The sequence below is a fragment of the Uloborus diversus genome, chromosome 3 (genome assembly GCF_026930045.1).
Source record: "Uloborus diversus isolate 005 chromosome 3, Udiv.v.3.1, whole genome shotgun sequence".
NCBI lineage: Eukaryota > Metazoa > Arthropoda > Arachnida > Araneae > Uloboridae > Uloborus > Uloborus diversus.
Window position 1 is genome coordinate 168,697,636 of NC_072733.1, and position 12,469 is coordinate 168,710,104.

Below are 12,469 nucleotides of genomic sequence, written 5' to 3' on the forward strand. Positions count from 1 at the left end.
CCCCAAAAATCGCCCAGTCTGGTATCGAAAAGTTGTTGAGCTAGTTTTTAAAGTCCTCGTCACTGTTGAAGGTAACGCCTCTCATATCGTTAGATAGCGAGCAGAAGAAATAGTAATCCGTTGGTGCAAGGTCCAGAGAATAATGGCAGATGCTGATAGACCTCTCATTTTAGCTCTTGGAGTGTAGCTTTAATGACTTGTGCAACAGGGGGCCTTGGGGTTGTGGTGAAAAAGTGGTTTGGCTTTGTCGATGGGGTCTTTTCAGTCGCATAGCCTCTTTCTCATGGTGTAGCAGGATTATGTAGAACTCCTTGGTGACCATGACATTCATTTCAAGCATTTCACACTACATCATTTTTAGATAACTCTCAGCTTCAAACCTGTGACATTTAATTAAAAGTTCATTTATTTTATTGTTCAACAATATCCCTTTTTTGTTTATTTAAGTATAATTCTGCTAATAAATACACCAATAAATAAAACAATTGTATTAAAAATTGATTAATTTATGTCTCCTTATTTAATAAATTGTGAGTAGATTTACTGCATATTGTAATTCAGGGAAATCCCATTACAGTGAATACTAATAGAATAACATATCAGTTTTACCCAAATAAATTTTCAGTCCTCATTTAATTGCCATTACAGCAAAATTTGCATTACAATGAATAAAATTTGTGGTTCGTTGAAATTCATCGTAACAGGATTTTGCTGTATTAATTATTATGTATATTTGTTTTATGTATATTATGTTTATTTTCTCCAAAGTAAGAATCATCTAAGCATAAGGCATTACTTTTGGCAGTAATTATAGCTTGTGTGTTTCATAAGAAGTCACTAATCAGTTATCATTTATTACTTTTATCAAATGCGTCCAAATCATGAGCATCAAATGCACCTTTTTTATACAATAACTTTGAAAAAATTGAACCTTCTTTTAGAAACAATTCAGGTGATATTTCGTAAGTAAAAAAGAAATTTAAAAAATAAAATGAATTCTTAGTTGTATTAAACAATGATTTTGATTGTTATTTCTAGCCGTAATTAGGTTAGCAATAAAAGTTTTAATTAAGAAAAACCTTTTGTCTATACACTGCAGTATTCCTATGAAAAAGGTTAAGGATTATTTGAAATTATTCTTTAAATGCCTTACACAGATCTTTTAAAATTGGTAATGTTTTAGGATGAATGTTTTAAAATTCTTTAAAACTAGTTTATGAAAAAAGATGGACTAGTGAAGGAGTAGTAGTTAACTGTTAATTGCAAATAGTCTCAGAAAAAGTAGTTAACTAAGTTAAAACTGGATTGTTCTCTACTAGCTATTAGTTGTTCTACTTTTCGATCATTAATTTCCGAATACTTCAGCTGAGTTACTTAGAGCTTGTGTACGTCTGTTATGATCTGAAGTTTTGTCTCTTATAAAAGTAAAAAATATTGATATTTTTTTCTTTTTTGATAAATTGTACTACTTTTTGGCTACTGAATACTTCAGTTCCAAAAGTTCTGCATTATGACATATATTTTGTGAATCTGAAATAAGACTTTACATTATAAAAAGTTATCCGAACATTTATTAAGCATTTTATTTGCTTATTCCACAAGGTTATTTAGAATAACATTTTTTTTGGATGGCTTTTTATTTCTGTTAGTTTCTGTTAGTATATTTTTCTTTTTTTTCATAGGAGATCTTCATCAGACAGAAGAAATTTTAAAATGGTTAATTGAAAATAGAGACAGACCAGATAGTTTCATTGAAGATGTAGATAGAAAACAACTTGAAGTACTTATTGAAGAACAGACAGTTGCAGTTTTCTTTTGTAAGATTTGTTGGATGTACATTACGTTTGGGGTTTAGGGTTTTAATTAAGCAAGGTTTCTATATATTTCTTTAACTCTAATTTTATGCAGCAAAGTAGCTTTTGAGACACTATTTATAATGTATATTTAAACTCAATAATTTTTGCTGACATTTTCTTAATAAATTCTTACCTCTGCTGATATCAACGAAATTTGCATACAGTTTTTCTTTGGCAATTTTTATTTGCAATACTTTTGTGTCAAAGATACCATTTAACTGTTTTAAAGAGCTGCAATTTTTATTTGACTTTTAAACAAGGCAATTGATTTGTGTCTTGCTTCTTCAATTGTATGCTGAAGCATGAAACAATTGTAGAAAAATCTTCTTTACCAATGATAAGTACAAAAGTCATGTTCCTAAAGAGTGCTTGTGATGTAGGGGGTTAAGTGAAATTATGTATTTTTATGAGCATGTGCATTGTGCATACTGTACATCATTTAATGACTCTATCCAAAATGATTGATATGTGATTGCATAGTAGATGAACAGCCAAAACAAAAGAATAAATATCTAGTGCTGGAAAAAAGTATCATATAAAATAAATGCATGAAAGAAATTTAACTGAATAAAGTTCCAAAAAGTTCAGTTACAGCAGACGCTTCAGTTTTTATTTTTTTATTTTGGGCTCATCAATCTGAAATAGCAAAAACCGAGTTGAAGGCTCAAAACCTTATATAAGTGCTGAGTATATCTTCTCAGTTTATCAGTACTGCTTTTAATTCTTCCTTAGCTCTGGCTATGGTGCTGTAGTTTGTAGCTTTGTACCATAGCTTTTATCTTTTTTTTTTTTTTTTTTTTTTTTTTGAGGTGGAGACATAACCAATTTGCAGACCTCTCTCTGGTTTGCTAAAATATTTTTTGGTGGCAATGTGAAGAAATACTTGATGCTTATATGAGGTGTTTTTTCCTGCATCAAGGTTGTGACTAGTCCCAAATGATGAGCCCTAAATAAGAGCACAACTGCAGTCTCTGGATACTGTAACTTAGCTGCTGCATATTGTTTTCAATTCTGCCATAACTCCAACTAAGAAGGCAATAATTTGTAACTTTATACAGTGCATAAAGGTTTGTGATTTGTGTTGATTGAATGAGAACTTTTAATTCCTCTGACATTGCATGACCCTTTTGTTTGCATTCTTATTATTTGATGTTTATTTTAGATCAAGGTAATTCTAATTTTTTTTCCAAAACTTAAGAAAGTTGTGAGAAAAAAATTACTTTTAGCATATCTAAGTAAATTTGCAGAAATCATTGAATAACTTAATTGAATTTGAATCCTTCATCTGCAGTCCTAATTCTGTTTTTAGTAAATGGAAAGATTGAATATTCAAAAAGTTACCTTGGTTTTAACAGAATAGAGCGCACTAAAAAGCAAATGGGAAGATATGATCTTAGGCAACTAAATTCAACTTTAACCAAATTAATGACCAAGTTTTTGAAGAGATAGCTTTATTAGCCTAAAATGAAAATTTGCATCTTTTTATTCATTTCATTTTTCTCTAAATTTTATTTTAGACAATGAAAACTGCTCAACATGTGAGGCTATACTTCAAGAACTTGAACACATTGATGATGATTCAGATCGTTATGGTGTCCAGATTCTTAAAACAGATGACATGGAATTTGGAATGGAACTTGGTGTATCTGAAGTCCCATCTTTTGTGTACTTTGAAAACAGTGGAATCCCTAGCATATATGATGGTAAAAACTTTCCTAGTTCTCATTTAGGATTTTTTTTAAATTCACCTACTAATTAGATATTAATATTTAGTTGAACAAACAGTTTCATAAACTTAATGATTTTGCAGTAAAAGTTAAAGTAAAAATAAACTTATATTAATGATTATTTTTTATAATGCTATATATCTTTTTATCAATTTGATAATGTATTGTACTATAAGAAGGAAAATATTAGGTAGTAAAATGCAAACATAAAAGGAAAATTTTATTTATTCGCCCATCACTAAACCAAAAATATTTATATCAGAATATATAGATAAAGAAATTCCATCAGGTATATAGAAATTATAAGATGTGAAATATTTATTTATTCCAGAAGTGAGTCTGTTTTTTGGCACTTCTCAAAGTTTTTAATTTTATACTCAAAGTCTTTTTGTGCTTTTTGGTGAGTATTGTACAAAAAAGTTTTCTAAACTTATTTTCATCCTGTTCAGTTTTTACAAATGAAATAGTGCAAGTGACAGAGCAAAGCAAAAGTTATCAATGAATGATTTCAAGCTTCTCTTGTTTGAGAAATGTTTAAAAACTTGTTCCTATGCACATATAAACTAAAAATATTTTTTATTTAAAATATAAGAAGTGTAACTGTTCATCTTACTACTTTTCATTAACGTTGGTATTTTTTCTTCATTTATTTATCACATTACCAGTAGCTCCCGCTACATGTTCACTGTTGTACAAGTTTAAAAGAAATCACCTGTGTTATAGGTATTGGCAACTTTTTTTTGGTATCAATATTAATTTTTTTAGAACTATAGCATTCCAATATCTAGAAACCAGTTGGTTGATCTCTATTGGGTGATACACTACCAGTGAGACACTTCTGCAGGAAATGTAGTGAGTACGAATTCAATTCAGAATCACCTAGCAATGCATTTACTTGAGTCCACTTCAGTACTTATTTTTGTCACAAAAAATACTTTTTTTGGGCATCATCTAATACTTATAATGACAATTAATGTTTTAAAAATGTCTTTGAATGTAGTATAATCATTCATGAAATGGAAGGAATTCATTAAAATTATAAATTGAGTGGGAAGAAAATTTAATTTATTGTTAAAAACTTGTCCACATATAGTGAATAGTCACATCAATGGATTGTCACTTCTCACTGCTTCTCAAATTTCAAGGCTTACAATTATTTTTAAATACCTGAAATAACTTCATTAAATAAAACTTTTGATTGATAATGTATTCAAAACTCTAGAATCAATACTGAAACTATATTATGAACTTTAACCTACTCGTAATTTAAAAATAAATGCCTACATCCAAAGTTGTAAGTCATATCTGTAAACAGAAAAAAAATTACCAATAAATTAATTCAGAAGCAGCATATACTTTGTTTTAGTTCATATATTTGTGCTCTAGTATCCATTTTCTTTGACGCTTCAATTACACGTGCATATTTTGCATTTTGCCATACTTACTTTTGAGTTTTTGCCAATTTTTTTTTCTCTTGTACCGAGATGAACAGATCACATCTGTGGCACTAACAGAATTCTTGTAATATTATCAGTCTATTATAATATTACAAGAATTATAAACCAATATATCTATAGTTTTAATTGTTAAAGATTTGTTTTCCAATTTTCAGAACAAAGTTTTAAATGCATCAATGTCTTAGGAATGGAAAACTACGTTTTCATTGTGCCTGTGAAAGCAATGTCATGTCTGTGAGCACCATTTGTTATGGTTAAATAACATAACTTATTTATGTTCACGATCTAAAACGCTATACTGTTGTGACAAAGTAAAGTGCAGTATCTGCAGAAATGAGTTTTTGAGATAAGGTAAACACACCAGTAGTGACCAGTGCTTCAGTAATGGCCACTTAAAGGTTTATGTTTGAAAAATTAGAATTCCAGGTCTCCCAATGGACTCAAAAATGCATCAAATATGCAGGAGGTATAAACTCTTGCACGTTTGAATCCTTTGGAAAACCTGGAATCCTATTTTTTCCAAATATAAATCTTGATGTGGCCACTACTGAAACGCTGTTAAGCACTGGCCACTACTGGTGTATTTACCTTATTTGAAGAAACACTTTTTAGCCCATACTAACAATAGGGAAATGTTGGAATCTGACTTTTCTTTTGTGCTTTATTTTCAGCAGAAACCAAATAAGCAAACTTATCCAATAAAGCTCAAGTACAATTAACAACAAAAAAGAAAAATGAATAATTTGCAGATACTGCGTCCCAATGGTAGTATAACAGTGTTCCTACTTAAACTAAGATCTCTCTTCAAGCAAAATAAATTGGATTTGAGATATTTTTTTAACCTTAATGGGATTCCTGCTTTTTTTTGAGAATGACCAATATGTTAATGGTTTGCTTAAAGTTGGCAAAAGAACAAAATTAAATTTTAGAAAAAATGTGTCTATATGTACACTCGGTTTAGATGTGAACAATTTTGTGACAAATTTTACAAAAATTTCTCTATTGGTCTTGGCCCCACAAGAAATACAGTCTCACACTTTTGATTGCATTATTACTAAAGACTAAAAATATTTGTAAATGAGTATTAAATTTCTTATGAAAACTTTGCAATTCACCATAGTTTTGTGAAAATGTGTATTGTCGACATTATGAGTAGCAATCTGGCATATTATAATTTATTAAATCTCTCCTCAAAGTTTAAAAGTTGTTACTGAGATAGAAAACTTTTTTTTTTTTTTTGGCATGAAATTTTTAGGATTACATGAAATGAATGAAACAAGTATATAATAATTGCATTAATATACTACATTAGAAATTCATAGTACATAAGATCATTTGCTATTAAGTCACATTCAAATTTGAATGGACATCCATGAAAAACTGATTAGAAGAACATGAATGCTAATCTAAACAGAGTCCTTTTTTCATGCATCAGAGTCTTAGTTGCTCCATAGAATAATTTTGTGAAAATATGCATTGTCAACATTATGAGTAGCAATCTTGCATGTTATAATTTATTAAATCTCTCCTCAAAGTTTAAACGTTGTAAATGAATTATAAAACTTTTTTTTGGCATGAAATTTTTAGGATTACATGAAATGAATGAAACAAGTATATAATAATTGCATTAATATACTACATTAGAAATTCATAGTACATAAGATCAGTTGCTATTAAGTCACATTCAAATTTGAATGAACATCCGTGGAAAACTGATTAGAAGTATATGAATGCTAATCTAAACAGAGTGAATGAAAATAGATTTTAAAAAAAGTTTTTGAGAAGAATTTTTAAGTTGAAATCTATCAATTTGTTTTATGCAATATAATGCCAATATGTACTTTAGCTCCCTATAGTTTTGTGTTTAGTTTATTTTGTCTGCCGTCTAAACAATGCATTTTCTTTTCAGGTGACCTTATGAATGAAGATGATATTTTACAATTCTTAGTTCAAGAAAAAACCGAAGACACAATTGCAAATATTAATCGAGATATGTTATTCAAGCTCATTGAAGAACAAGAGTATCTGGCCATTTATTTCTGTAATTAATTTTACTTTTTTTTCTTCTTCAGAATCAACATTCATTTAGTGCTATGTTTTCAAACTATTTTACACAACATCATTTATTCTTTCATTTCAAATTTTGTCATACTACTCCATACCAGATGTCATTTTGTCATACTTTTTTTATTAGTGAATTGTATGAATTAGTGAAGGCTAGTCTCTAAACTTTGGTAAGAAAACTAAAAAATCTAGTGCTAAATTCTTTGGAAGCCAACTAATTAGCCTTTTATACTGTGAATTTTGATTCTTCCAGTTTTTCTTAACTGCAAAACTTTTAAGCAGCTGTCTTTCCTTTTTATTCACTTAATTTTCTTTTGAAGACTTTTTATACTTAAAATTATATATATATATATATATATATATATACATATATATATATATATATCAATAGAACAATAAACAAATAAGGATACAGCACAGATAAATGACAGAGATGAAGCCAATACTCTTCAGCAGTGGAAACTTCATCCTATGGTCGAAAGACCGAACATTTTATTACTAAAACTAAGAATAGGATGTCCAATTCCGAAAATGTCAACATTCAGGATTACATTGGGCAAAAGCACCACATGTGAAAAATGAATGCAGATTTTTAGAACTAAGAACCTAAAACTAAGCACTGGGGTTTCGTCTTGGACATTAGAAGCCAAGGTTTTCAATAATGTCCCTCCACCGTACCGCCAGCAAAATCAAAAGTCTTACCTATGTGTCCAGGTGTAAAAGTAAAATCCGCGTCCATCGGAGCCATTTCCGTGCCAGTTGATAAAAATAAAAACAAAATCAATCCAATAAGTTAAAAACTAAATAAATAAATGTGTCATCCATAAAAACATTTCCCAAGACATTCCAGGTTGACCGAAAAACTTAATTCACAGAAACATCATAAACTGGAGTTCAAACACTTGGTTTACTCTAGAAAAAACCATACATGTGACATGTAAGACGGTTACAGTGAAGCGAAGTGTTGGTTAAAGGCAATACTAGAGAAAATATTATTTACGAGATTATTTGGGAAATGATTTTCAAGTAGTTTATTTTTAAGTAGATTAATTTCTTGGTTGAATGCTGTAACCATGTTGCAGATTCTTTTCATTCTGATGGCTTGCGAAATAATGATGCCAATAAAAACTTTTTTACTGAGGCAAGAAGAAAAACTTTGCAGGCAGTTAACTTTGAATTGAAATTCGCATCTTTTATCATAAATAGTGGTTTCACAGTTGAAGTCAATATTAATTTTAATGTCATGGAAGTTAAAAATTTTGCTATTAGAACTAGTCTTTTTTAATGTGAGGGAGTTATGATAAATATTTTTGCTGAGTTCAGAAAAGTTGGAGTAGTTGATACATAATAAATCATCAATGTTGCATTATTTGTTGCTATTTTGATCTTCAAACTTTGCTTTTTTTCTAGCAAGTGACTATGTTCATCAACATATCTTTCGCCTGTAACTAAGAACACATCTGCAATTCTTACATGTTTTGGGAGAAATGAAGTCTAACTCTTTGCACCTTCATTATTAACCAGATTGGATTGACACACTGGTAATTAAGATTAGTGTGAACGAATTAGGTACTAAAATGGCAGCAACCCTGGACCGGTGTCTGTACATCGGAGAAGTATCGATGCATCAGTTTAAAGAAAAATTCTAAACTGGTTTAGCGATGAAGGATGCACGCCGGTTTTTGGCTATACAATGATGGATCACACAGCCCTAATGTATATTATTTGGTATTCAACCCTTGCTTTAAGGCAGCAACTGGTGCTTTTTGTACTAAATGTAATTGGTATCTTTTATAATTAAGTGCAATACACAAATAACTATGGCAAAAAAGTGTCTGAATATGTAGAAAATTGTATGACATCATTTATTTATATTAACCATCTGTTGAAAAGGTTTCAACATGATTTTCTTTGACTTCATGAGCTAAGTATTGATCACATGTTAATTTTAATTTAGAGGTGATTTCTCTTGAAATTGCATATTATTACTTTCTACAGTACCGTAAACTTCTTTCTATTGTTATTTTTAGACAAAGAAAACGACAGAGAAAGTAAAGAAATTTTGAAGCATCTAGAGCAAATTGATGATGATTGTAGTGATTATGAAGTACAACTGTTGAAAATGTCTGACAATTTGATGGCAAAGAAGTACAGAGTTAGAAACCCACCTGGATTGGTATTTTTTCGCCATGGAAATCCTATTACATACCCAGGTTAGTGATTGTTGCTGTAGCTCAGGTTATAATTTGAAAAGGAGAAATTAAAATAATCATTTCTAAATGTTTTTTTTAATGTAAGTTTAAGTATTTTCACCATATACAGGTAGTTATCAAAATAATGGAAACATCTGTGATTGAAGGTGACATTTTTGAATGCACTTTGTAAGTAATAAAGAATAAAACTAGACATCTATTTTTTTTATAAATAGCAATGTATGTGAGCTGGTAGTATATGGTAGTTTAATGGAAGTTCATGAAGTCTTGGATTTTTTTCAATTGCGTGAAGTGTCGGACCTCTCAATTTTTTAAAGAGGCCAAATTGTTGGAACACGTCTAACTGGAGCAAATGTAACTGAAACATCTCAACTTTTTGACGTTTCTACAGCTACAGTATCTAAAGTCATGATAACACACACACACATCGCTGTAAGACAAACTTGCCTAAGCAAAATAGCGGGAGGAAAGAGAAGCCCAGTAAAAGAAACCGATAGGTGTTGGAAGTGGATTGTAGCTTCTAAAAAGTGAACAACAGCAGCAAAAGTGACCACAGAACTCAATCACGATCTGGATTCACCAGTGTGAGTGATTATAGTTAGAAAAGCTCTTTTATGAACAGAACATTTACGGCAGAGTACCGATTCCGAAATCTTTTTTCCAAGTGTTTCTATAATTTTGATAACCACCTGTATATACAAATGTATACATCTACAATAAATCAACAAGTACAAAATTTAAAAAGTAAAACAATTAAAGACCTTTAACTTAAAAATATGTAGAACAGCAATCAATAAGGCAAAGTAAAATAATGGTGATTTCACTTTTATTATTTTTTAAAAGAAAAGGCTCATAAAAAAGTTGAAAGCAGGGGAAATTAAAAATGCCAAAGATAAAAGAAAAAGCTGCTTTTAGACAGATCACATCAGCATTGTAAATCTCAAAGCAACAAGTACCAGATCTACAAAGCAACCCTAAATGGATGATTACTCCAATGCACTGAAGTAAAAGAATGCACAAAGAATGTATATGCTGAAGACACAATCAAATTTTGAAAAGAAAAAAAAATGAGAGGGGGGGGGGAGAATGTATTGAATGTGTCCAGTGGCGGATGGGACAGCATGAACCGGCCCTGGCATGTACAGACCGGCCGGCACTTTATGAGTTACTTTGAAGAGGAGACGCACCCCCCCCCTACTCTCTAGTTTTCTCAAATGTAAAAGAAATAATGGATCTAGCTTCTACACTGCTTGAAAATTGCTAATTTTGCGAAATTTGAATTCTTAAATGCAGTTGTAGATAATCTTTGCTTTGTAGCCCTAAAAACGAAATTTCAGACCATCTTTTAGGATAAAAAAGGGAGGAGAGGGTAGGTGACCTCTGAAAATTTTCTAAATGAAGTCCTAAAAACTAAATTTTTGGTGATCTTTAAGGAGGTAGAGACGTTTCTGCAGGATTTAGGTGATCACTCTTCTGTAAACTTTTCGAATTTAAAATCCTGAATAAAAATTGTAGGCTGTCTTTGATGATGGTAGGCGATAGAAGAAAGGACCGATTTGGAAACTTTTCCCCGGCACTCTTTCAAAATAAATGTTTTAAAACACATTTTCATGCTTTTTGGTAGTGTAAAAAGAAGGGATAAAGTTCGAGGACCCCCCCCCCTCTCCACCCCCCCCCCCCCCATTCTTGGCTAAGTCCCTATGTTCTTTCATTTAAATTGTTGATACAAATGTTGTGGGAAAACCTTCCTCAGTATTTTTTTCCAAGACCATTTTAGTCCTTTGGGTTTTTTTTCCATAGGGAAATTTTCAACTTCCAGCTTGATGTTTGCACATGTTTGAAATTAAAGCTTTAGGCATTCATTAAAATAATCTTTTACCATTTTGGACTGATGTGGTACTTTTGAGTGACACTGTAAGTCTTCTTTTCCCAACTTTATTTTATTTTAACTATCATGTCTCCTAAATCTCTTGATAAAGTTTTGGTTTACTTTCGTTTCGTAGATTCAAACACTTAAACTACTGGTATGACTATTCATTACTATGTTTCAAATCACCCTTACAGCATTTTAATTTTTTTTCTATTCAAAACATGCTTTAGCGGCCCCTATGAAATGGTCACGGTTATTTATCTATCTATTTCCTGTATTAAGCTGAAGCTTGTCATGGGTTTGTGCTATGTACTCTGTACTGGATACTTTTTTTGTTAAAAAAAATGTTCGAAACATACATTTCAGCGGCCTTCAGTTAGGTGAATTACAATAAAGAAACGTGGATGTTCCTAATATTCAAAGGTTTAATTGCTAAATATTCAAAGGTTCCATTTTCTTTAAAAATTTTGCTGAAAATTACTTTTTTTTTCACTGGAATTCCACCTGATGTTATTTTATTATTACTATTTCAATTGTTTAATACTGAGAACGTTCTCTATTTTCCTTATATTTATTTTTTATAATTATCATTATTTTAGCCTTCGCTGAATTAAAATTGTCAGCCTTGATTCGGCTGCCTCCTCTGGTAACGACCCTGCCTTGAAGTGTTCATTATCTCATACGAACCAGAGGCAGTTGTTAAGACCTTAGAAGGTCCTGGGCAGTTATGCAAAAAATCTTATCGGCCTCACACACAGAAAATTATTTTATTACTTACAGCATGAGTTTGTAGAGTTATTGTTTTTTATATCTTAATTTTGCAACCTTCGCTTTTCTTGCAGCGATTTTCTTATAAATCGTTGAGAAATGTACCAAATTATTATGATATTGCCATAGATATTTTTTTAAGAAAGGAAGAAAGAAGGAAAAGAAAAGAAAAACTTTTTTTTACTATTCAATACTAAAATTCAACACGGCCCAAACTGAGGCGGCCCACCGGGCAAATGCCCGGCTGCCCGCCGGGCCCATCCGCCCCTGAATGTGTCCAGTGTCTTGTCTGGTGTGGACAGAATTGCTCAACCACAAAGCCAAAGAAAAGTGCAAAACAAAAGAGTTATTTTTTTAAAAAATATACTATGTAATATTCAATACGAAAGATAAAAAATCAAAAGGTGAGTGGAGGTATGGAATGATGGACTATGTAACAAAGCAGACAAAAATTGGGACAGATGGTCTTTCTTCCTATTCAAACCTATTTTACTTTTTATAAAATAACACGAGA

The 12,469-nt window shown here is 30.9% G+C and overlaps 1 protein-coding gene across 1 annotated transcript in view; it reads left to right on the forward strand.

Annotated features, from left to right (window-relative positions):
- The window catches only part of LOC129219267 (uncharacterized), a 132,542-nt gene that overhangs the window by 92,720 nt on the left and 27,353 nt on the right, over window positions 1–12,469 (forward strand). The window contains 4 exon segments of the mRNA XM_054853597.1: window positions 1,683–1,817; window positions 3,374–3,559; window positions 6,950–7,081; window positions 9,135–9,317. Of these exon segments, the coding sequence (XP_054709572.1) occupies window positions 1,683–1,817; window positions 3,374–3,559; window positions 6,950–7,081; window positions 9,135–9,317 (636 nt within the window).